The sequence below is a fragment of the Oryza sativa genome, chromosome 2, assembly GCF_034140825.1.
Source record: "Oryza sativa Japonica Group chromosome 2, ASM3414082v1".
In the NCBI taxonomy this organism is placed as follows: domain Eukaryota; kingdom Viridiplantae; phylum Streptophyta; class Magnoliopsida; order Poales; family Poaceae; genus Oryza; species Oryza sativa.
In genome coordinates, this window is record NC_089036.1 from 10,149,653 (window position 1) to 10,173,100 (window position 23,448).

The 23,448-nt window shown below is 44.0% G+C and overlaps 2 protein-coding genes across 2 annotated transcripts; one reads left to right on the forward strand and one right to left on the reverse strand.

Moving 5' to 3' along the window:
- Window positions 1-845: 845 nt before the first annotated feature.
- On the forward strand, window positions 846-10,356 carry LOC9267083 (galactoside 2-alpha-L-fucosyltransferase). The gene is given in 3 exon segments (XM_066307237.1): window positions 846-1,227; window positions 8,786-8,900; window positions 8,902-10,356. Coding segments are annotated over 3 exon segments (1,737 nt in total). The 5' UTR covers window positions 846-977; the 3' UTR covers window positions 10,274-10,356.
- Window positions 10,357-14,536: 4,180 nt separating this feature from the next.
- Window positions 14,537-23,214, reverse strand: LOC4329005 (probable inactive nicotinamidase At3g16190). Its single transcript, XM_015768538.3, has 5 exons — window positions 22,926-23,214; window positions 22,490-22,606; window positions 18,974-19,205; window positions 18,580-18,696; window positions 14,537-14,858 (listed from the first exon to the last, which is right to left on the reverse strand). The coding sequence occupies exons 1-5, from the start codon at window positions 22,989-22,991 to the stop codon at window positions 14,794-14,796; spliced, it is 597 nt and encodes a 198-aa protein (XP_015624024.1). The 5' UTR covers window positions 22,992-23,214; the 3' UTR covers window positions 14,537-14,793.
- Window positions 23,215-23,448: the final 234 nt, after the last annotated feature.

Below are 23,448 nucleotides of genomic sequence, written 5' to 3' on the forward strand. Positions count from 1 at the left end.
TTGTGATATCGCCGGGTAGGAATCGGAACCGGGCCGTGCGGGAACTGCGTTGCGTCACGGTCGTGTGAATCAAACTCACAGATGATGCAGACGGACGACTTGTGGGCTTGATCACTCTCGACCTGTTGCGTGGTGTATGCGTGCCGCGGAAACTGACCGCGCGAAGAAGACGGGGGAAGACACTCGCATGACACGGACGTACACAAACGACGGACGAATCGGGATGTGTCGATCAAAAAGTTATGAATTTTTTAAGCAGTTAAGATTGATTGTTTATTATATTTTAAGGTTTGAAAAAAAAAACTATGGTGTCCCTTATTAAGACCTGTTTGATTCAGCTTAGAATTATTATAACCTGGATTATTAGAAGTAAGCTGAAACAAACAAGTAGATTATTATGCTAGATTAGTATAATCCAATAATCTTCTTTAGAGGAGCTTTTTCTAGATTATTAAGTGGCTAAAGACCCACTACCTTTAGATGCCTCTAATAATCTAGAAAAACAAACAACTCACAGTTTATTCTATAGTCAGCTTATTATAATCCAGCTTAGAGTAATCTGATTTAATAATCTAGATTATAATAATCTTAAGATGAAACAAATAGGACCTAAATGGTGTATAGGTAAGAGTGTGAAGGTAGTTGAGGGTAGAATAGGAAAAATTTTGAATGGGAAGTGGTTAATACTATGTTGTGAAAATTATTTTGAAACAAATTTAAATCCTAGAAATACAAAGTATTATGGGAAAAGGTAGTATATGATAATGATATTACGTGGAATACTTTGAGCTGCTAGGAATATAGCACGGTCAATCTGCTACTTCTAGGAAGCTTCAGTAATTAAGATCGAACGTATACATCAAATAACCAAGCTGATCACACCTTAGCTAATACTCCTAAGCTCCTAGCTTTCTCTCAATACACCTATGCTATATATTTGATCGACGAAGAGGTAGCTCTAGCTGTGCCTAGCTCGCATGGACGCGGAGGTCGGCGACGGCGTGCCGTCGTCCTCGCCGGCGTCGACGACGGAGGTCGCCGTGAAGGCGGTGCCATGGTGGCGGCGGCTGCCTTTGTTGAGCGGCTGTGGCACGGGGAGGAAGGCCGTGAGGGCGGCGAGCGTGGCGGCGGCCGTGCTGATCGCCGCCGTCGTGCTCTCCTACTACGCCCGGGGCGACTACGACGAGATGCCGTCCTCTTTATTCACCACTACTACTGCCACACGAGGTAATTAGCTGATAATTAATTAATTCAAGTGGTCCCTAATAGCTAGCTAGATTCATTTTTAATTAACTCTCTAGCTATATCTTGCTCGATCTCTTTTCTTCTGAGCTTAATTAGGTCTCCTGAAAGCTTAATTTCCAACGTGTGCTTAATTATATACTATCTTAGAAAGTTTTCTTCTAAGTGTGTAAATATATGCTCGTAACTCGTAAAAAAAATTCTTTATTAAGATTTAAAAGCAAGGGGGAAATAATTAATCCACAAGTTCAAGTGCAGAACTGCTGATATATAAATCCATACATACTTATCTTGTACAAATTAAAGTAATTAACTAGGACTATATATCTAGCTAATAATTAACTATCTACTCAAAACGTACGCATACTGTGCATATATTACCTCATCGATCAGACCAACATATATATGCATGCAAATTTTCTGTAGCTAGCTAAGTCATCATGCACTGTTAGCAATCGTTGGTACTGTACATGACACTATTGCACATCCATAACTGACCATACAATGGATAGGAGACATACTGGCCATACGAACCTGATAGAGTATATGGACCAGTAAAAAAATTCAGCCGTAGTAGTCATAACTCGTACTATATTCTCTTCGTTTAAGATTACTTATTATAGTAAATCTCACACAAATAAAAGGAGTGGTAACTTAGATGCCAACTAGTAATAGGACCACAAAATCGTTAGCTCAGAAAATTAAGCTATGCAAATTGTCTGGTAATAGTTAATGCCGTTAGCTAGCCGGCCGGAAGGGGTTGACTTGACCACAGCAAAACGACTTGCCATTGTTTAAAGTGGAAAATAACATATGAGATCTCTATGTTTAGATATACATATATGTGCGGACGTGCCAGTGTACCTAAATACACAATGTAAACAAAATATAGGGAACATACTCTTTATTAATCTTAAAAGATCATAAATATAAATTCCCAATGTAATATATATGATCTGACTTGTGCGATGTGGTCTCCTAGTTCCTAGGGTTTCGAGAAGCTCCCAGTTAATTACCTTCGCAGGTCTAAGCCTGCAAAAGAACCTTCGATTAAGCTGTTTGTGGTCGTCTCGTCGTCTTCGCTTCGCGTTCTCCATGCATGGTTGTGATGATGATGTAGATGTGTATGTGTGAGCGCTGGCAGCGATCCACGGCCTCATCGGTTCGTGCGCTGGTGTTGGTAGCGTAGCCTTCGCATCGGCTTCGCCCGTCCTCCGTCGTTTTGCCTCGTCGGTCTTGAACAACATGTCGATGTAGATTGTTGGTGAAAACATGCATGGAGTTGCGTAACTTGAACGACTTGACGTTACAACAGTTGCGTCGAGATTAGATCAGAGGAGAATCAGGAACTGTTGGAGATGATCAGCGCATGTAATAGCTGGATTTAATCACATCTAGCACCCCGTTGAGAAGGACAAGAATGAACATGACTTGTTGCATGGCACTATAGCACTTTGATGATGTGTCGTCTTCCGATTGGTTGGCCATGTTGCCACAATAATAATTAACTTAATCAACATGCATTAGCTAGCTTGTTGCCATCCAACAGCACTGGCTCGCCGTCCTCCCGTCGTCCTTCCTCCTGTTGTTGCTGCCACGCCGCCGTGCGACGTGTGTATGTAAGGCCAACGGTCTTCCGTCGTCTTTGGGTGCTGCCATCACGCGTCAGTCGCCGATCACCGATCCGATCATGCGATGTGAGACTGCCGGCCGCCGGTCGCCGATCTGATCTGTAACCGGCCGGCGATATTTGTTGACGCAGATCGATAGTCGTCGTCGCCTGCACGGAGTGCCGCCGGCCGCCGGTCGCCGATAGCCGTCGTCGCCTACACGGAGTGCCACCGGCCACCGGTCGCCGATCTAATATGTAACCGGGCGATATTTGTTGACGCAGATCGATAGCCGCTGCCGTCATCCGGTGCCATAACACCAGCGCACACCGACGCGGCCGCACGAGTGTGCTCCTCCATACTCTAGTTGATGCCTCTCCATGCATGCGTATGTACGTGTTGCATATGAAATAAGAAGGAAACTGATCTTAATTAATTTTACCTTGGAAGACCGTCGATTCCATCTCCCTCCTCGTGCTCCCCTGCCGGACGCCGGTTCGTCCAAAGCCGCTCGCCACCGCCGGTGTGCTCCGGCCGCGCGCGCGCTGTTGCTCCGGTGCTGGATGATGGATGTGTTGATGACGAGGGATGGCTGCGTCGAGGATGGATGGTTGCGTCGAGGATGGATAGCTGCGTTGTGTGTTGATCGATGGGCGCGCAGATGCGTTGATGATGGATGGCTTGTGGGTACTGGATGCGTTGGTGAATGAATGTGTGGATGAGTTCGTGAATCCCCCTGGCTACCCAGGGGTCGACGCCTTATATAGGGGCCTGAGGTCGGTGCTCGCTGCGTCCGCGCGCCGTTTTCTCCGCGTCAAATTCGTTGCAGATAAGGCTTGATCGATCAGTTTGTTATTTGTTCATATCCTTCATTTTATCTCTTAGCCTCTCCCGGCGTCAAATATGTGAGCTTTGTTAACTTCTGGAGCATCAGGGAGATGGAGGCCCAGCCGCCCGCGCGTGCGCAGCTGGGTGGCGATTCCTTCGTCATTATTTCTGTAGATAAGAAACAATCAATAGAGATAAACTTGATTTGTAATTCGCTCTGTTTCTCTGCTGCTGGGCCACAGTCCGGTGATAAGCGCCTCGCCAGCGCTCGCGCGAAGTAACTAACTCGATCAAGTTTGTTATAGAGATAAAATCAATTGATTTGTTGGTTATCTCTTAATTCATCTGGTTTTATCTCTTCCGCACGCGTGAGTAGAAGTTGTTCAGATAAATTGAAACCCCAGCTTATCTCTCTAATTTGATCGATAAGTAAACTCATCTAGCCGATAAATCAAAACTGCGGATATGTATAATACGCCGCGATTGTATCATTCACTGATATGGGCTAAGCCCAGGGGCAGGCGCATTAAATTTCTTAATTAAGCCCATTAATCACCTCACCCTTAATCAAACACCATATATTTGTGTACTGCCATGCATGCATGCATGCATGGATGTACGTAGTTGCTTCACCGGCCGACTGACATAGCTTGCTCTTGATTCAGTATACACACGCATATATACACTAATTGACAAGTATAGATTGGGTACAGTGTGTATTTCTATATTTGCATGGCGCATGCACACATAAAATGGAGAGCTAGCTGGCCTCACATATACCTAATGATCATGGCTATCAGGTTCATCGTTCTAGCCGCTGCAAAAATGCCATCAAACAGCCATTATATTAACCGAATATGGATTTTCATCTCTTAAGATAAATATATCACTTCACAGACATACAATAAAAAATTAGACTTATATAATTTCTAAAAAAACAAATTAAACTAAAACTAGCTAGTTATTATACACATTCGCAATTATATTTATAATTTTTGTTATAACATGTAGGAGTAAAATTTTAACTGGCATGTTTGTGGAACGAAATATTTTATATTAATCTATATTATTATTTTTTTTTAAATTCTTTTATCACTATTCAGATAACATGCAAGCAACGAGGGGATGTCCTCGAGAGATAAAAACACTATCCCCGTTAACCCACAACCAGCACACATATTTGGGTGGAACCACTGGCCATCATGGACCGATTAGTAGACGGATTTGATAGCTGGTGCACGTGAGACAGTTAATTAAGCTGATTATTAGAGATGAATACTCATTTCTTGATCAATTACGGTAGTAGTTTCTCTGTTTTAGTTTTCCCTTTTCCAAGGTGTAATCCTTTAGATGATTAAAGTTAATTAATATCGTTTGACATGATTGTTTATCAAATTATAAGGAACTCCAGGCGTACATTTTATGTATTATTTGACTAGCAAAGTATCCGTGTGTTACGATGAGAAGAAAATACGAGTAAGTTGCCATGAAGAAACAACATTGTCTAAAATTTAAATACACATTACTAAAAAATCATTTTTAATTTCACGCGGTTGAGTCGCATGTTTGCACCAAAAAGTCTGCGAAAATAGTGATTTTATCATGCGGGTGGAGCATCCGTATGCAAAAATCCAATTTATGCATACGGTGCTTATATCGATCACATACAAACATAAAAAAATAATAAAAAAGAAAATAGCAAAAAAAAACCAAACCCTAGACCCTAGCTCCGGTGCCCACCCACTTTTTCGCCGGCGCTAGCTGCCGGAGGCCGAGCCCACCGTCGCCCACGCCAGATCCGCCGCCGCCTGGTGCTGTGCCTCCCATTGTCGCCAAATCCGCTGCGTCGTTGCCAAATCCATGCAGGAGGGAGGCGGTGGAGCCACCCAGCGGTGGAGGAGGTGGAGCCCAAGGTCGTCGAACCGGCCGTTGCTCGCCACCGTGGTAGATCTGCCGTGCCGCAGCTGGATCCACGCGCGTGGGAGGCGAAGCGGCGGCCGGAACCGTGTAGGAAGGAGGCAGTGAAGGGGGAGGTGGAGTCGCCCGACGGTGGAGGAGGTGGCCGCGCCTCCCACTCGCTCGGTCCCGGCTGCCTCTTCGTCGGCAGCGGCGCCACCCGAGGGCGCCGAGCCGGCTACCGGCGGTGGAGGAAGTGGTTCACCTCCCGCGCGCCGCCTACCCGCCAGTCGCCGACACGGAGGAAGAGAGGGGAGGACAGGAGAGAGAGAGGGGAGATGATGGGTGAAAATAATGAGAGGAGGGGTGAAAATAATGTAAGGAGAGGAAGAGGGAGGAGAGGAGGTGAAAATTTTGAAGTGCCTGAGAGGAAAAATAGAGAGGAGAAAAAAAATTTGTGGAGTAGTTATTTTTGCATGTGGACCACTTAAGAGATCCGCATGCGAAAACCTATTTTTGTATGCGGTCCCTTGAGAGTACCGTACATAAAAATAGGCTCATTTTTGCACACCGCCACTTAAGAAATCCGCATACGAAAATAGATTTTTGCATGCGGGGCTCTTAAGGAACTGCATGTGAAAATAGAGATCGATTTTTGCAGACGCCGTCAATCACGGTCCGCTTGCAACCTATAGGGGTTCTCGTACAGAAAATTGTTCTCTCTAGTAGTGACAATGAGATTACATGGAACTAACTTGACCCACAAACTATACTAAAGAAAACTGTAAGGTACCTTGATGTTTGAACATTCATCTATTAAAGAAAACTACGTTGTCAGCATCACAAATATGGTGTCCCACACTATATGCAAAGCTAGGGTGAAAGTCAAGGCGTTAGGCCCACTCACCCGGTCTTCCAGAAAAAGTAGAAACATGGCCCATTTATAAGAAGGGAGAAGGGAGCTAAGAGCAAAGCTAATAATACAGTCAACAATTGACTGTATAGAACTTTACAGTCTATAAATCCCCTCTTTTCTCCTCTCCTCTCTCATCCATCTCAGCATTCAGCCTTCCATTATACTTGCTCTAAGGAGCTCGCTAGAGATAGACGCGTGGCGCTGTATGACTAAGCCGCGTGGCAGCCATCCTGGGCAGTCGTCACTCGTGATGCTTCTGCTCGGGATCCAAAGCGTGGAGACTGGCTCGAGTGCTGGCCAATTGGAACGCTTATAGGATGAAGCGAGCACATCAGACGTACCTAGACCCACCACATGGTGTGTGTTACAGTGCGCAGCCCGGCCCACCAAACGTAGGCCACCTATATCACATTGGACCTACTCCACCACAGGTCCAATCGGAGCAACAACTTTAGGTTCTAGACCTACACAACCCAAAGTACTAGTCTTATGAGTGATGACTGCCTCCACCTTTTAAGTCATGCTCCCCCATCATCAATTACCGATGTGCAACTAAATCCAATAATCTCCCCCGTCACATCAACCCATGTGACCTTGAAGATCCCCATCACAGAATGTTAGAGTTTCTGTCGAATATGTGTACAAAGTCTGTTACAGTTTAGAACTTGGAGTTGTAATAGGTATAAGGACTAAAGTAAGAGTCAGACTCTATCCTAGGATCTCTCATAAATAGAGGGGCGTGCCTGTTGTAATCGCATGGTGACTTAGCATAGCGAGAGGGAGCGGTTGCCGGCGGCGACCGGCCATGAGTCGATGTTGTAACTCTGATACGCTGTATATGTTGGATCGAGGAGGAGCGCCCGTAATCAGTGCCCTGGATATGTAGGCTACGGCTGAACTCCGTTATCAAATATCGTGTCTCGTTGTCGTCATCATATTTGGATCTCCTATGGCATTTTCTTCCGCGTTTAGCTACCGATGTCGATTTCGGGGCTGGTTTTATAACAGTGTATTGATCTCACATGCTAAGGGTTGTGCGAAGAAAGGCCTATAGAAGTCCTATGGGTTCCACACCTTGGGGTGGGTAGACCGCGCCACCTACATGTCTCATTAGTACAACTACAACCAATATTAATCAAGCATGTTGTGCTGTAAGACGAAGAGACTAAAATAAAAAAGATTTGGTATATCATATCTCTCTGTCCCGACATCCACCCTCGGCTATGCCATATGTCTAAACAAGAATTAAGAGAAAGATAGGCTGCCTACCCGGAGGTTGACTGGGGTAGCCCACCATGGAGGCAAGCTTGGATCAGCTACCCGATCAGCTGTCGCGTGGTAGTGCGAATAGATCAGAACCGTTCACCGCGTCACTACTCAGTAGCTGACACCTAGGGGCTCTCAGAGTCATCAAGGGGTACCTACCTAGCGACGTGTTGGACCAAGCACGCGTCACCCTTGCAAGCCATGGGTGAGAACCATTCTAGGAGTCTCCAGCAGGGTTAGGATGGGTCTCGCCAGTTGGCTTATTAGTTACGCACCAATCAAAGGTTGCACTAAGGTATAGGCAGTCATAGATAGTATCCTCTACTTTTTCTCATGAGCCAGGTAGGCTTCCACTTGTATATAAGGAGCAGGGGTTTTCCGAAAGGGGGTTGGAAAAAAAATGTGGGCTCCCAGGTACACCAAAGTTGCTATATGGGGGTGGTAAGACTAGGGTTATTATCCTTTGAAAACCTGAACCTAAATAAACCTTAGATCCCCATCACAGAACACTAGGTTCCCATATTTGGACGTATTGGGCACCGCCCATCGACATATATATTTAACATTTATATTATTGTGACTTTGTTTATTAAAGTTATTTTAGACATGACATATATTTTTTTTACGTATAATTGTGAATAAAACGAATGGACTAAAGTTTTGTTCAAAGATCAACAACGCCATATATTTAAAATTAGGGGGACTATATATAAATTTTGTGAAATTCCTATGTGCATCCGAGGAGACCCTAAGGTCTCTTTTGACTTTCGGAACCGGAAGCAGCTCCTCTGCCACAATGGCCAGTGCCATTGGACAATCGAGACAAACGTTTCGAACCTTTGAATTTTTCAGGTTCCAGTATCGAATTGATTAATGCGAAAATCGTATGGAAATCTTGAGAAATTCATGTGTTCCACAGGAAACTTGTGCCTGGAGAAATAATTGGCCAAAAACATGTGGTATTACAGTCTAAAAAAATGAAATAATTCATTCAACCAACGTTCAGCTTCTTCTGCTGATTATTCAGGTTTAGAGGACGCGCCTCCTTCGAACTCGAACCTCACCGGCGACCAGCTCCTCGGCGACCTCCTCTCCGCCGCGTTCAGCTGGCAATCATGCCGGAGCCGGTACGAGTTCGCCGGCGCACAAGCCTTCCCCCTACCTCGTCGCCAAGCTCCGCAGCCACGAGGCGCTCCAGGTGCGGTGCGGCCCCGGCACGGCGCCGTACGAGAAGGCGCTCCGGCAGCCCAAGTCCGGCGATGGCGCCATCGCTGCTGATGGCGACGACGACGACTGCCGCTATGTCGTATCCATCGTCTACGACCGCGGGCTAGGTAACCGCGTCATCCCCATCATCTCCGCCTTCCTGTACGCCGTCCTCACCGAGCGCGCGCTCCTCGTCGCGCCGTACAACGGCGACGTCGACGCCCTCTTCTGCGAGCCCTTCCCGGGGACGACGTGGATTCACCCCGGCGGCCGGCGGTTCCCGCTCCGGCGCCTCCGGGACCTCGACGGTAAATCCAGGGAGAGCCTCGGGACCTTGCTGAAGAGCAACGCCGTCTCCGTCGACGCCGGCGGGAATGGCACGTCGTCGTGGTCGGGCCGGCCGCCGCCGTACGTGTACCTCCACCTCGACGGCGGCGCCGACTACCACGACAAGCTGTTCTACTGCGACGAGCAGCAGCGCCTCCTCCGTGGCACGCCGTGGCTGCTGATGAAGACGGACAGCTACCTCGTCCCGGGGCTCTTCCTCGTGCCGTCGCTCCGTGGCGAGCTCGAGCGGATGTTCCCGGAGAAGGACGCCGTGTTCCACCACCTCAGCCGCTACCTCCTCCACCCGGCCAACGCCGTCTGGCACGCCATCACGGCCTACCACCGCGACCACCTCGCCGGCGCCGGCCACCTCGTCGGCATACAGATTCGCGTGTACCACGAGGAGACGCCGCCGGTGTCGCAGGTGGTGCTCGACCAGGTCCTCTCCTGCGCACGCAGGGAGAAGCTCATCCCGTTCCCAACCGCAGGGACGACGACGAACACGTCGTCGTCGGACCAGGCCGTGCTCGTGACGTCGCTGAACTCGTGGTACTCGGACAGGATCCGCGACGAGCTCGGCGGCGGCGGCGGCGTGCACCAGCCGAGCCACGAGGGGTGGCAGCGGATGGGCGACACGGCGCACGACATGAGGGCGCTGAGCGAGATGTACCTGCTCAGCACCTGAGACGCGCTGCTCACCACCGGCTTCTCCACCTTTGGCTACGACGCGCAGGGGCTCGCCGGGGAGCGGCCGTGGCTCATGCCGAGGCGGCCTGTGTGGGATAAGGAGCCCGCGACGGAGGTGCCGGAGCCGCCGTGCGTGCGGGCGGCGTCGCCGGAGCCGTGCTTCCACTCGCCGTCGTACTACGACTGCGCGGCGAGGAGGAACTACGAGGACATAGGCAAGGCGGTGCCGTACATCCGGCGCTGCGAGGATGTGAGCTGGGGCATCCAGCTCGTCAAAGGAAGCAGCCACTGGTAGTTTACTCAACTGTTGGTCGGTATCCTTTGTCAAATAACGAATTGGTTAATTGATTTGGAGTAAAGTACATATTGCCGGTCCTTAAAAGTTATAGGGTGGTATCACTTAGAGCCGTAAACTTAAAAATACACGTTTAGGTCTATAAACTTGGCTTAATGTACCACCGTCAGTCTAATCGGCTCTTGACCGCGTCTAACCGCTAACGTGGCGCGCTAAGTAGGTATCATTTTTGAGCACGGCTACCTCCACATCACCGTGTTTTGAAATATTACATATTCCCCATCCATGCCATTGTAGCTGGCCAAATCCCCAAAATCACCAAATTGGCTAGGGTTAGGACGGTAGCCGGCGAGGCCCATGGCGGGAGGCAGCCAAAGTGTGGTGGCGAGGGCACGGTGGGAGACAACCAGCAACCAAGTGCAGGTCGCAGTCCCATGGCTTCTTTTAGCTAGGCCTCCTCCTGTAGTCGTCGAAAGAGGGTACCGTTAATCTTGTGCCCTTATGCGAGAAGAAAATTGTCGGGAAGCACATATCGGGGACCATCGCTAACCTGAACCGTATTATCTACGCTTGTCCTGAGCATGAGATGAGTTATGAGTAATAATTGATTGTGTTTGGTGTGGTGTTGAGTTCGGTCTGAGCTGACATTGGTTTTTAATGGTGTAGAAAGATGGATCTAGGTATAACTTCTGGTAATGGGAAGAAGGATATATGAATTATTTGAAGAATAATAACTTGATTGATAGAGATGAGGCTGTAGATGTGAAGGTGCAGGTTTGAAGATTGCAGCAAAATTGGATAAAGCTGTAGCTATGAGGAAAGATGATGAAGTAAAGCAGATGGTGATTGCTCTAGTGGCCATTGGAAGAAATAGTAGTGGTACTGAAGAGCATGCTAGTACTGGGTTGGTTGGTTAGGTGTTTATGTTTTAGTTTGTACGTTGGCTGTTTTAGCATCTTCGGTCCGGTTCTTTTCTCCAACAAAAGTTGGATAAACTTTTAGATTCTCGTGGCATGCTTTTCAAACTGCTAAACGGTGTGTTTCGTGCGAAAACTTTCTATATAAAAGTTGTTCTAAAATATCAGATTAATCCATTTTTTAAGTTTGTAATAATTAAAACTCAATTAATCATATATTATTACCACCTCGTTTTACGTGAAACACTTAATATTCATCTTCATCTTCAGAAGATTCAAACACCATCGAAGTGATGATAAAAATGGAACAACGATGTAATTAAACCCTCCTTTCAATATTTTTTATTTTTAAATTATGAATTTTAGTTATTTCTAAATTGTACTTTTATATCGACTGATCTAGACTCTTCTTTAAATATTTCTATTTTAATTCGAATTTCAATCAATTCTAGTTGTATTTCTATATGGACTCAAACTCATCTTTCAATATTCATTTTTTGTTATTCCGAATTTGAGTTATTTCTAAATTGTATTTATATGTAGACTCTAAACTCCACTTTTAATTTTATTATTTTTATTCTGAATTTCAATTAATTCTTTATTCCTATATGGACTCTAGACTATCTGTACGGACTCTAAAATTTTTTTAACTAGAAAAAATGCCCATACGTTACAACGGGTGAAGTCTATTTTAATCTTATTATTATTATATGGTTTAGTTAAGATGAAATTCACTGTGGAAGTTCGCCAGGATATATATATATATATATATATATATATATATATATATATATATATATATATATATATATATATATATATAGAAAATCATGAGCTGCAGTTAGGAGTCCGATCGTCTCAAGTTAGCATGTGAGTTTTCTTAAACAGATTTCTTATGTGATTCCTTTTGTATTATCAAAAGTGAACGATCTTAAAAACCGACTCAATTACGGATATGTATTTTCAAAAGCAAACAAATTTAAAAATCGACTCATACACGGATGACGTACCAAAATACCGGCAAAAACATCTTCAATTTTTAGTAGAGAAGAGATATAGATTAAACCAAAACATAAAATTAAAACCAACTCAAACACGGATGACGAACCGCGAAAACATCTTCAATTATTATAACCGACTCAAACAAGGATGACGGATCGTGGAAACATCTTCAATTTTTATAATAGTAGAGATATTCTAATTCCAAATTTTAATTATAAATTATACTTTTATATGGACTCTGACCTGTGCTTTCATTTTCCTTATTTTTTATTTGAGAATTTCAATTAGTTTTAAATTATATGCTAGTATGGACTCTAGTCTTCTCTTCCAATATACCTTACTTTTAATTTTGAATTTCAGCTATTTTTAAATTATATTTCTATGTGAACTCTATTTTTTTCTTCGATTAATATGACAATTTTTAGGCTGGGTGAGAGAAACGTGGAGGGTTTTTTCTATTACTTTAATAAGTTTATATATTTAGTGTGATTATAAAAAATATAAGTCATGTTTAAAGTACCATTTTTTTTGCGGGGATGTTTAAAGTACCATTAACACTAACACAAACCAAGTCATAAGAAAACAAATGATATTTATAAAAACATAATAACACAATTGGTGACAATCAATTGCGTTAAATATTTATAACACGAGGGGAATGAGAGGAATATGCAATAGTACATAAAACCTCATCACCGTTGGAAAAGGCATCATTGCCAGTTAAACTGGCAGTACGCAGGCGGCAGTGTTGCTACTGGGTAGCCGGTTAATTTTCATTTCAGAAAAAAGAAATTGTCACATTTGGATGACATTTCACCATAATAAAATCAGATTTTTTTTCCCTGCCCCATATCTCCATTGTGAAGAAATATTTTCACAGAAACAAACCGGTCATTAGTGAGGAGAATTTATCACTAGTATGAATATAACAATTGTTCTTATAGGTAGCAATTTCCTCCGCAGACCGTGGGGCCAGAACCCACCCCTAGGGGGCAGGGGCAGGTGAAGTTTTCGTCCCGCGGGGCTTCGAGGCCAAGGCCATGGTCTTGGGTGGGTGCGGGGATGAGAAAGGCACTACTTGAAAAACGATTTTGCATAGCGTTATCCTATAATTTTCGCTGGCGGCCATACGTAAGAACCGTCAGCAAAAATATAACGAGAGGAGGGGGGTTACAAACCGCCAGCGAAAACCGATTTTCGTTGGCGGCCATGCTAAGAGGTCCGCCATAAAAAATAACTCTATTTTTTGAGGCAGTCCTCTTAAGTGTCCGCTATCAAAAATCGCGTTTTCGCTGGCGGTAGGTAAAGGGGACCGCTGGAAAAATTTTTTTTGAGGCAAATATATAAACCTACCGCACCTAGCCACCTACCACCTCCACCTTAGTCTCCTCCTCTCCTCCCCCGCGTTCTCTCCTTCTCCCTCTCCGTCCTCCATCGCCGTCACCACCGCCGCCGCGGGCTGCCGTCGCCTCTTCTCCGCGAGCTTGGAGCTGGATCCGTCCGCCGCGTCGACGGGGAAGGCCGGATCCGCTGCCGTGACGACGGGGGTGGCCGGATCCGCCGCTGTGATGATGGGGGTGGCCAGATCCGCAGCCATGTCGACGGGGGAGGCCGGAGCCGTCGCCACGACAACGCGGGTGGCCGGATCCGCCGCCGCGACGACTGGGGAGGCTAGATCTGCTGCCCCGGCGACTGGGGAGGCCGGATCTGCCGACGAGACCTTGGCAGCAGCGCGGGGAAGGGGGCGGCGGTGGCAGCGGCTCTCATCGTCAGCAGTGCGGGGGAGGGGGAGGCGGGGAGTGGATCCGGCGCCTCCTCCCTCCCCACCGGCAGCGGTGAGGTGGTGACGAAGAGAGACCGGCGGCAGCACGGATCTGACGAGCTCGACTAGGATTTTTTTTTGGTATGTTTCCAGATTATCCAGATGATGCAGATGTTTAGTGCATGTTGTGATGTTTGATCTGTTTACATGATGTTTGATCTGTGCTAATGATGATTTTGTATTTTGTGTTTGAATTTGGAAATGAGCAGCCATATGCATATGAATTGGATTTGAATTTTGAAAATGAATTAATAGGCTTTTCTCCAAATCTTCACTAGCGGCTGGGCAGCTGCATGCATATTTTTTTGGCCCAAAATAGATTTTCGCTGGCGGCCGATTTAACACAGCCGCCAGCGAAAATGAATTTTTGCTCGTGGCTGGTGTAAGACAACCGCGAGCAAAGATCCATTTTTGCTAGCGGCTGGCTTAAGACGACTGCCAGCGAAAATGAATTATCGCTTTGCTTTGTGGTGGCTCCAAATTTCGCCAGCGAAAACCTAAAATGGCCGCAACGAAAAATGGTTTTAATAGTAGCGAGGGAATCACTTATTTTATATATATATATATATATATAACCACATTTAGTACTCACCACATTAAACACAGTTATACAAGGTTCATATATATATAATTATAATGACGCATATGGAGGTAATTTAAACAAGTAACAATATGGAGGTCCAGTCGCTGTTGCTGATGATGCATCCAGGAAGGTGGTGGTCTTGCGTATATATGTAGCAAGTTTCCTGTAATAACATGAGCAGTACGTAACAGCAAGTTCAACGTCTCCATTCCTCCAAGGTTGGTGTTTCCACTCCGATATTCTTCATATCTATCATGTTTGCTGTTTAACATAAAGTAGTGCTCAATTACTAAGTAATTAATCAGAGAGTACATAATCAACACATGTACACAAGGTCCAGTTTCAGTTATATTTACACTTAAAATAAATCCTATCCGTTAAGGCCTTGTTTGGATGGGCCTCAATGATGGCCCATTATGAAAAGAAAAAAGAAGTCCATTTACTCCCCCAAACTAATCCATTGGATCACTTAACCCCTTAAACTTTTTTTTTTCACATTTTGCACTTTAAACTATTGAAAAAGGTTCACTTTACTCTAATATTTCTCTCTTTTATGTTACATTTTATACAAGTTGTATTCTAAGCTGAAAATTTTGGAGCCATAGATGAATTCATATCTAAATTCAAAAATATTTTTAATTTTTTTCATAAATATTTGCTTGAACTTTATAATATTGATGTTTCGATTGGTTTTAGATGTGTTCCAGCCTACGTAAACAGTGAGAAAAAATCTACAAAAAAATGTTGAGATGTAAATTGTAATGCATATATCATCATATCAAACTTTCAGTGAAAATATGAGTTATATAAAGAGAATGAAAAGGAGAAATAGTGTTGGGCGTAAACTGAACCATTTTCAATAATTCGGAGGTGTAAAATAAGCAAAATAGTTTAGCATTCCGGTGAAATAGTTCGGGGGAGTAAATGAACTTTTTCCTTTTTAAAAAACAATTTATGTATACTTGCAATTTAGAAGCCATGCATGCCAAAATATGACACACACATATGTACACACATGTCATGAAGTCAATTAACAAGTTCTTGCAAATGTGTGTTGAATTCCTTCCTTTTGAAATATGTCTTTATTTGTGTTAAATAGGGTTTACCATGTTTTGTGGGACTTCAATTTCTCCTCATGTAACACCTTGAAATGAGGTTAACAATTTCCAATTGTAGGCAACTCATTTGTCACCAAAAACTTTGAGTGGGCACAACTATCTAGCTTGCATGGTTTGCGCCCAAAGGATGTTGCGCTGAGACTCTACACTATCTCCAGAAAAAATGGAACATTGAAGAAGGCCATTGAACAGGACATGTGATACAAGATGTCAACCCCCTACAGAACACAATGCAAGAAGTACATTTCCTTAACGACGAACAGGATGGAATCACTTGAAAGCTCATAAGACATGGAGAACACATGGCAGTATCCACTTACAAAGTGTAGTTCTTTGGCTCCATCAACACGAATTACAAGATGATTATCTCGATGCCCTAAGCGCCGAAGAAATGCAAGATCTTTCCTTGGCAATAGGTGGTCTTTACCGACAGATGAGCTATTGTAGCTTTCAGGTCATGGTGTAGCGAATGTGGATGTCTGATAGACTAGCAACCTATGGCTGACCAAACAGTACCTACTACTCACTCTATCGGCACACCCAAAGACACCCTCCAACTTCCTAGCAAAATGTAGATATACAGAGGGAATATGGGACATGCTATCAACATGGATCTTGCTCGAGCAAATCAAACCGACAATATGGAGCATAGCTTCAATAGTTCATGAGTGGTGGACGATGCTGACTGCAAGCAAGGGGCGACCGAAAAAAGGAGTTTGCACCATCATGCTACTAATGGCTTGAAATATTGAAAGGAGAAACCAAAAAATGTCCCAACACAGAGAACTTTCTGCGATAGCCCTAGTGGCGAAAGTTGAGGAGGCCAAAACTTAGACTCTACCAGAAGCAAAACGACTTTTAGAGCTTATCCCTTAGCTTTACTTTTTTTTTCTTTGAACTATTCTCACAATACCTTTTACTCTTACATTCAATGAAATTGGCATACTCTAATTGCCGTGTGACATCCTGGCCTAATTAGGATTTGGCCTATGTGGCACATGAGAGCTGTGTGCGCATGTTTAGTACCACCTTACTACTTTAGCAATGTTGTAACAAACTTATAAGACTTTGTTCCTCTAACCATATCACTTCTGGGTTAACTATTTTACATGAAGCGAGTACGAAAGTGTAAATGAGATGGTCTATGTAAGTAGGCCAGCCTGTCGGTTGGGCTGGGCTGCGTTTTCTGGAGGACAGACTGTTATAAATGATATCTGAGCCGACCCTCGCGGTTGCGCGTATGGGTCAGTTTGTGGGCATATGGCACATGTGGGCTTTGTGTGAGGCATATGGTGCTAGCACTGGACGTGCGGGCGTGGGTAGCATTTGTCTAAGGCTAGCCAATAAAACAAATTTATTTTCTTGTGAAAAATCTCGTCTGTGTTGGGTCGCAAAAGAAAGGAGTTATCGATGAGATACACATTTTTCCCGTGTGTAATTTCCAAGCTTCCACAAATGGTCATCCGTAACGGGCGCTAAAACACCCCATCAAAGGTGACAACCGTCACTTTTGTTGGGTGAAAGTTGAAGCCCGTCATTGATGACACATTCGTGATGGGCTTTTAGAAGTGTGGCGTTTTAGGAAAACCTTATCGGTGATGGGTGGAAGTTGGGCCCGATAAAGAAATCTATCATCAGTAATGGCTACTCGCCCGTCATAGAGAGGTTTTTCACATTATTGATCACTTAACAGTGACCACACACACTTTGCCGCAATGATGAGGGTTCCAATCCATTATGGATGATTCGTTCTATTGTCGTGAGATGTTTTGGTTTTGAAAGTTATTGTCATGCCCCAATTTCCGTTTGGGATTAAAAATTGGGTGCATGGTTTTGCTGGTCACACCCATGGCAAATAAGGACCGGTTCACGGAAACATTGGAATACTTACCGCGCTTACCACAAGCAAGAATGGGTAACTGCTGGACTTGTATAACTTTCCCCTTTCCGACATTCCCAGGCAAGGATGGGTGTGGTGGAGTTTGGATGGGCCCTGCGATGGCCTATGTGGCTTCCGGATTCACCTAGTCACGAGGGGGTTGCCCACCTTTGTTTTAAAGGTGGGGGCAAAACCTGCGGTGTGGTGCGCATGGTCAGGGGGAGTTATGCGAAGCGTTTTGTCACAATCACTCGACATGTTTACGTGTTTGGCCGGACACGGTGACATGCCGATGGATTGTGTATTGTGTGTACAGTTGTGCACCTCTGGCTAGCGTAAAACTATTCGAATAGCCGTGTTTGTGGTTATGGTCGATCAACCAGATTCACCGTGATTAGTCCCACATTATTAATAACTTGACATAATGAACTGGTGTAGTTTAGGTGGTTTGGTTGGGCCTGTTCAACATGGTGTAGTGTTGTTCCGTGGACATTTAATCTTGCCTTAATTAATCAACTATTTTACTGTTTTAGACTAGTTATAAAATGTTTACAACCGCCTCTATGTAAATTGCCGCAAACCCCTCTTTGTCTCCCTATGCACGCCTGCATCATTGGTGCGTGCTTGCTAAGTACGATGGTTGTACTCAGTCTCGCTATTATTTCAACTTTTGTAGAAGCGTAGTGCTCCTGAGTTGAAGACGGAGTTAGAGGATAAAGGCTTATACCCTAGTTGAGTTTTACCTATGGAGTGGAGCTGAAGCCTCGCTAGGATCGCATTTTTTTCGTTGCTGCTACTTTCTTTTCGGTGTAAGGATCACTAAGTGTCTTTTGTAAGTATTTATATTTTATTTACGTTTGGATCTTTATATTAATTTGTCATTTTATGTACCCTGATTTGATTAGAAACAAAATAATCTATAAATTTGGCTAAATTTTTGGACGTGACAGATACATAGAAGGTGAAGTGTGAAAAGTGTACTTACATAAATGGATCTCCGGCTTAGCAGCAGCTGTTGCATCAATAATGACAGCAACTTTGTCGTAGTCCAGTGCTACAGCATCAAAGACTGTCTGTCGAATGCAATTTGGTGTTTGAACCCCTGAAATTCAAAAGCAAATTAATAAATATATAAGCTGTAACGTTAGTGATGTGCAATGTGGTACTGAAGTACTGAACTCTCAAGCACAAAAGAAATGCAAGGTATGATATATGATTTGTTCAAGATATGGTTTTCCCATGGATACATATGTGTATATATATATTTTAATAATAGAATTTATTTCTGGCCTTTGCTACAGCCAATTATTATAGGTTGCAGGACAAATGACCGCAAATTACAAAATCATAGCTTGATTAAATATATATTTTGTGCTTACCAACAATAACCAAGTTCTTTATTCCAGAGGTCTTGAGGACAGAATCAAGGTGCGTTGCAAAGAAAGCACTGAACCTAGTCTTCACCAACTTGTAATCCCCATCTTTGATAGTAAGCCCATCAGCGAGCTCAGCACCTTTGGAACCTTCCACCCCTAGGCCCTTGCCACTAGAATAGAAGTGCCTGCGAAAAAGTTCAACGTCTCTCCCAGAAGGGTCATGCTCTCTGACCACCTGCATATATGCAGTTCATCTTCATCAATCAGTTCATCAGTCCAACATTCATGGCATGGCAGCATCTCAAAATGAGAACTTTAGAGCCCCTAATTTATAGAGCATAATGTATACAAGGAAAAGGAAACAGAGGTTATTTCACACCTTGTACTTTTGCTGAAGGCAAAAATCAACTATAATTCTTTAAACTTCTAAACCAGACAAACTTTACATGACATTTGATCTACATCCCTTCATCTAAATCGGACAATTTTGGTCTATGGAATATTTAATTGGCAATCTAATCAACTTAAAAAAAAGGTGGTGAGCTCCACATGTGTCATTCTCCCTGCTATTTGTCATATTCCAATATGCCTTCTGTAAATGTTTTTTTTGTTATACATCTTTCCCTACCTTTTGGCACGGTGCTTCTCCTCTTTTGCTTTATTTATTCTCTCTCCAATTTTGAATCTTATCCCCAGGTTGTGTGTGCATGAGTTCAGCCTTTTTTTTATGGAATTAATAAGAAGTGCATTGTCATCTCCCTTTCATTGTTGATTGCAACCTTTTTTTTTTTCTTTTTGTGATGACACAAGTGCAACATGTTGTTCTCCTGTCCCTTTCGTTTAACTGTTCTTCATGTGGTTTGGTTTTGTCTGTCATCTGATACATGTTTCCTAGCTCAGTGGTCACTGCTAAACATGTTCATTTTTGTCTGTTTTCTCCCTTAGTTTCTTGTAACATGTAGATCAGAAGATCCAAAAGGGAGGCAATCAAGCAGATAGATGTATGGTGGCAGCCTATGGCCTCTCTGTGACTTGAACTGGTGGCTGAAAAGTGAACAAACTGAGGAATTAACCACCATCTGAAGCTGAACTGTTGATAAGTGTTGCAAACCCAAATAATGGTTGTTCTGATTCGAGCAAGTTCAGAAGCGACTTTGCAGAGGACGGTTTTAGAGATGCATTGGAGAAAGGAAAAAAATAATATGACGCCCCTCATTAGTTGAGTAGTGTGTTGGGAATGGTTGGATAGGTGGAGGTAATAAGGTGGGGACAAATTTAGGTCACCTTATAATCAAAGGATTTGTGAAAATTTTCACAGGATTCAAATCCTATAGGAAATTTTTCTATTTGATATATACAAAGGAGTTGAGCTTAAATCTTATGAAATTTCTATGGAATGGCTAATTGTATGCAAATTTTAGAGGAAACTTTAGAAAAGCTCCAACCACTTGAAAAATTTTCTTTGAGTCTATCTTTCTTATCTGAATCCTGTGTTTTTCTTCCTGCCTAACCAAATGACAATTCCTATGTATTTTCGGTATTTTGTAATTCTCTGATTTACACTTCTATTCTTATCAAAACCCAATGTTTTTTCTATTCCTCCGTTTTTTAAATTATGCATTTCGAAATGCCCTAAATTTGGAGTTGTTTTTGGAGGGAAAAGTAGGACTACTCAATCCCTTATATTTGGCATAAAATTCGATTAATATTCCAATCATTATATTATGCTATGCGAAGGAGATAGTAATTCTGAAATGAACGAGATGACCTTTTGGTAGTTGGCACAAGAACATATAATCTAGTTCTAGTTTCACACTAGTTATAGAAAATAGATTTTTGCAAGCAGACAAAATGGATTTTTCTAGGTAGCCATCCACCCCACATGCAAGTAAAGGCCTACAAAAATATACGATTTTTACAAGCGGGCATCAGCTCCGCCTGCGAAATCTGCAGGCGGTATAACCACCTACCTGCCAAAATATACTCCGTGAACAAAAAAAAATCCCCCATCCGACCGTGCTGCCGCCGTCGCCAGTTGCCCGGCGCCACACCGCCGCCACCGCCCCTTCCCATCTAATGAACCACTGTCACTCCTGCCGCTCATCGGAGCAGCCGCCCCAGCCGCTCCTCCCGCCGCCGACACCGCTCCTCGTCGTCGAGACCCTCGCCAAGACTATTCCTCCTCGGAGCTGCCGCCACTGCCCGCTCCTCCTCGTCAGAGCCGCAGCCGACGCCACTCGTCGGAGCCGTCGCTGACGCCGCCCCTACCCCAGGCGCTCCTCCTCGAAACCGCCGCCGACACTACTCCTCTGGTTGGAGCCGCCGATGCGTGAAGTAGCGCGTGTGAGAGACAGAGAGGAGGGGGAGGGAAATGAGTGATGGAGAGGATAAGAATGGTTCTTAGACACTACTCCTCTGGTTGGAGCTGCAGGTATGATTTTTGCAGGCAGACCACATTAGACGTTTGCCTGTGATAATCGCAGGCGGCACCTTATGTCGTCCGCCTGAAAAATCAATCTTCGCAAGCGGACGACGGTCTCGCTCCCTGTTGCTATTTTCGTAGACAGGCATTTGGCTCCGAGAGGCCTACCCGCCTGAAAAAAATACCTCATCTGAGAAAATGGTTTTCTTATAGTGTGTCATAAGACCTTTTTGGGAGAGTGAACTAAATTTTAACATGGTATAAGATTCCTCTTGGATTGGATTTATAAAACGATCAGTATAGCTTGTTACATATAACTGATAAATCATTCAACCACCACAACTATAAATCATAGGGGGGAAAATGAGATGCATATGAAGGACGATAATATTGGTATACAATTGTAACAATATGTGTACATTAAGTTAAAATACACGGCTTGCTCAAGTTCAATAAAAACATGCAACATGTGGTAGCTCATAATTAATAAAACCCATCGGTTAATAAACAATGCATTTCTATGCGTGCAAACATACAAACATGCTGCTGGCATGCTTAAAGTACTTTCGATGATGGATCTAGTGATATTCTTTTTTACTTCACTTAACTGAACAATTTAATAAATATGTTGCTTAAAGTTTAAGAAAAAAAGTCAATTGCTTCATATATTTGTGTTATATTTGTATTGATGCCCACAAGAGATTTGTTTTTTAAACATTTATTTTCTAAAACTACAAATATATAATACACATCACACTCAAGTAAGCATAGGCTACCCAGCTCTAGCAATGCAAATTTATAGCGCTAGTGACGGCTAGCTAAAAAATAAGGGCATGTTTGAGGAAACTCGTAATTAAGGTCCCTACCTTCTTTAGCTAGTCCTAAAATCCACGATCTATCTCAAACTGATCAAATTGTTCAATAATATGTATAAGCTTGTTAAGAAAAATAAACTATATGTAGGCTATTATCTGAGAATAGCAGCTAGCTTCCCACGAGATTCTAAGGAAGGACCTGTTAAATTTTTTGAGTGGTACGGTAATAATCACCCACCATATGCTACATGCTAGACTCAATCCCAAGTTAGAGGGACTAACCCAGACGATGAAGATACCACGCTGCCTCGCGACGGCGACTGCTGCGGTGACAGTGGGTAGAATGGCCTCACCGGCCAATAGCGCGGCGCTGCTTGTCGCCGGATCCACGAAATCCTTCTGCATTAAACCACCAATGCAACTCGAGCAGAAAAACCATTAGATTTCAACCGCATAGCATATGACATATCTCTCTACTATTATTATCAAAGTGCAGCCATCCTAGCTTCTCTCCGTGTCTCTATTAGGAAAAAAGAACCATTCTACCAAAAACGGTACACCCCCAAAACTGGCAAACCGAGAAAAAAATGGACAGAAAAATTGAACCCCACTTAAAACTATTAACCCGTCTTTTCACACACCATGTTGTAATTCCACAATAGTAATATCAGCTAATTGACATGTATACCCTTGATCGCGTGAGTAGGTGTATATATACCTGCATATCGATGACGAGCATGGCCGTCTCACTCCACTCGTCGCCGGAGCCGGCCACCGGCGCCATGGATATCACCAAGATTCGCACGGCCGGACAGCTCGATCTACTCGATCGGGATTATATTAATCCTCTTGCGATGTAGTGTGTGACTGTGTGTACTAGCTAGCATATATAGCACTGCCTGATCATGGAGAGAAGAAAATGGCAGCACTGGCTGGGTCCTTTTTATGGTTGGAGAGGAGCATTTCTATAGGTATAGCAGCAGCAGACATGACATGGACGGTGATCGGCAGCGACCCTAGAGGTGCGTGATCGACGGTAGGTACGTCTAATCCTCGTACGCTGGAGGACTAGTCTCATGGTGGCGACACGTACGTACGCCCTCCTCTAATTACTTTTCCACACTCCATCGCGTCGATCGTCTCATCTATCGATCCCCGGTAGTCAATCAGGGGCAGGGCGCATTGCCAACCCAAGCTACAACGTGCCGAAATTTTAACAAAAAATGATCTTTCTAAAAAAC

Coding starts and splice junctions, on each gene's coding strand:
- LOC4329005 (XM_015768538.3), bottom strand. CDS start 22,991: ATGGCGCCGGTGGCCGGCTCCGGCGACGAGTGGAGTGAGACGGCCATG. Junction 22,607..22,925: donor TGCTCGTCATCGATATGCAG/GTATATATACAC, acceptor GGTTTAATGCAG/AAGGATTTCGTGGATCCGGC. Junction 14,859..18,579: donor TAAGCCGGAGATCCATTTAT/GTAAGTACACTT, acceptor TATGTTAAACAG/CAAACATGATAGATATGAAG.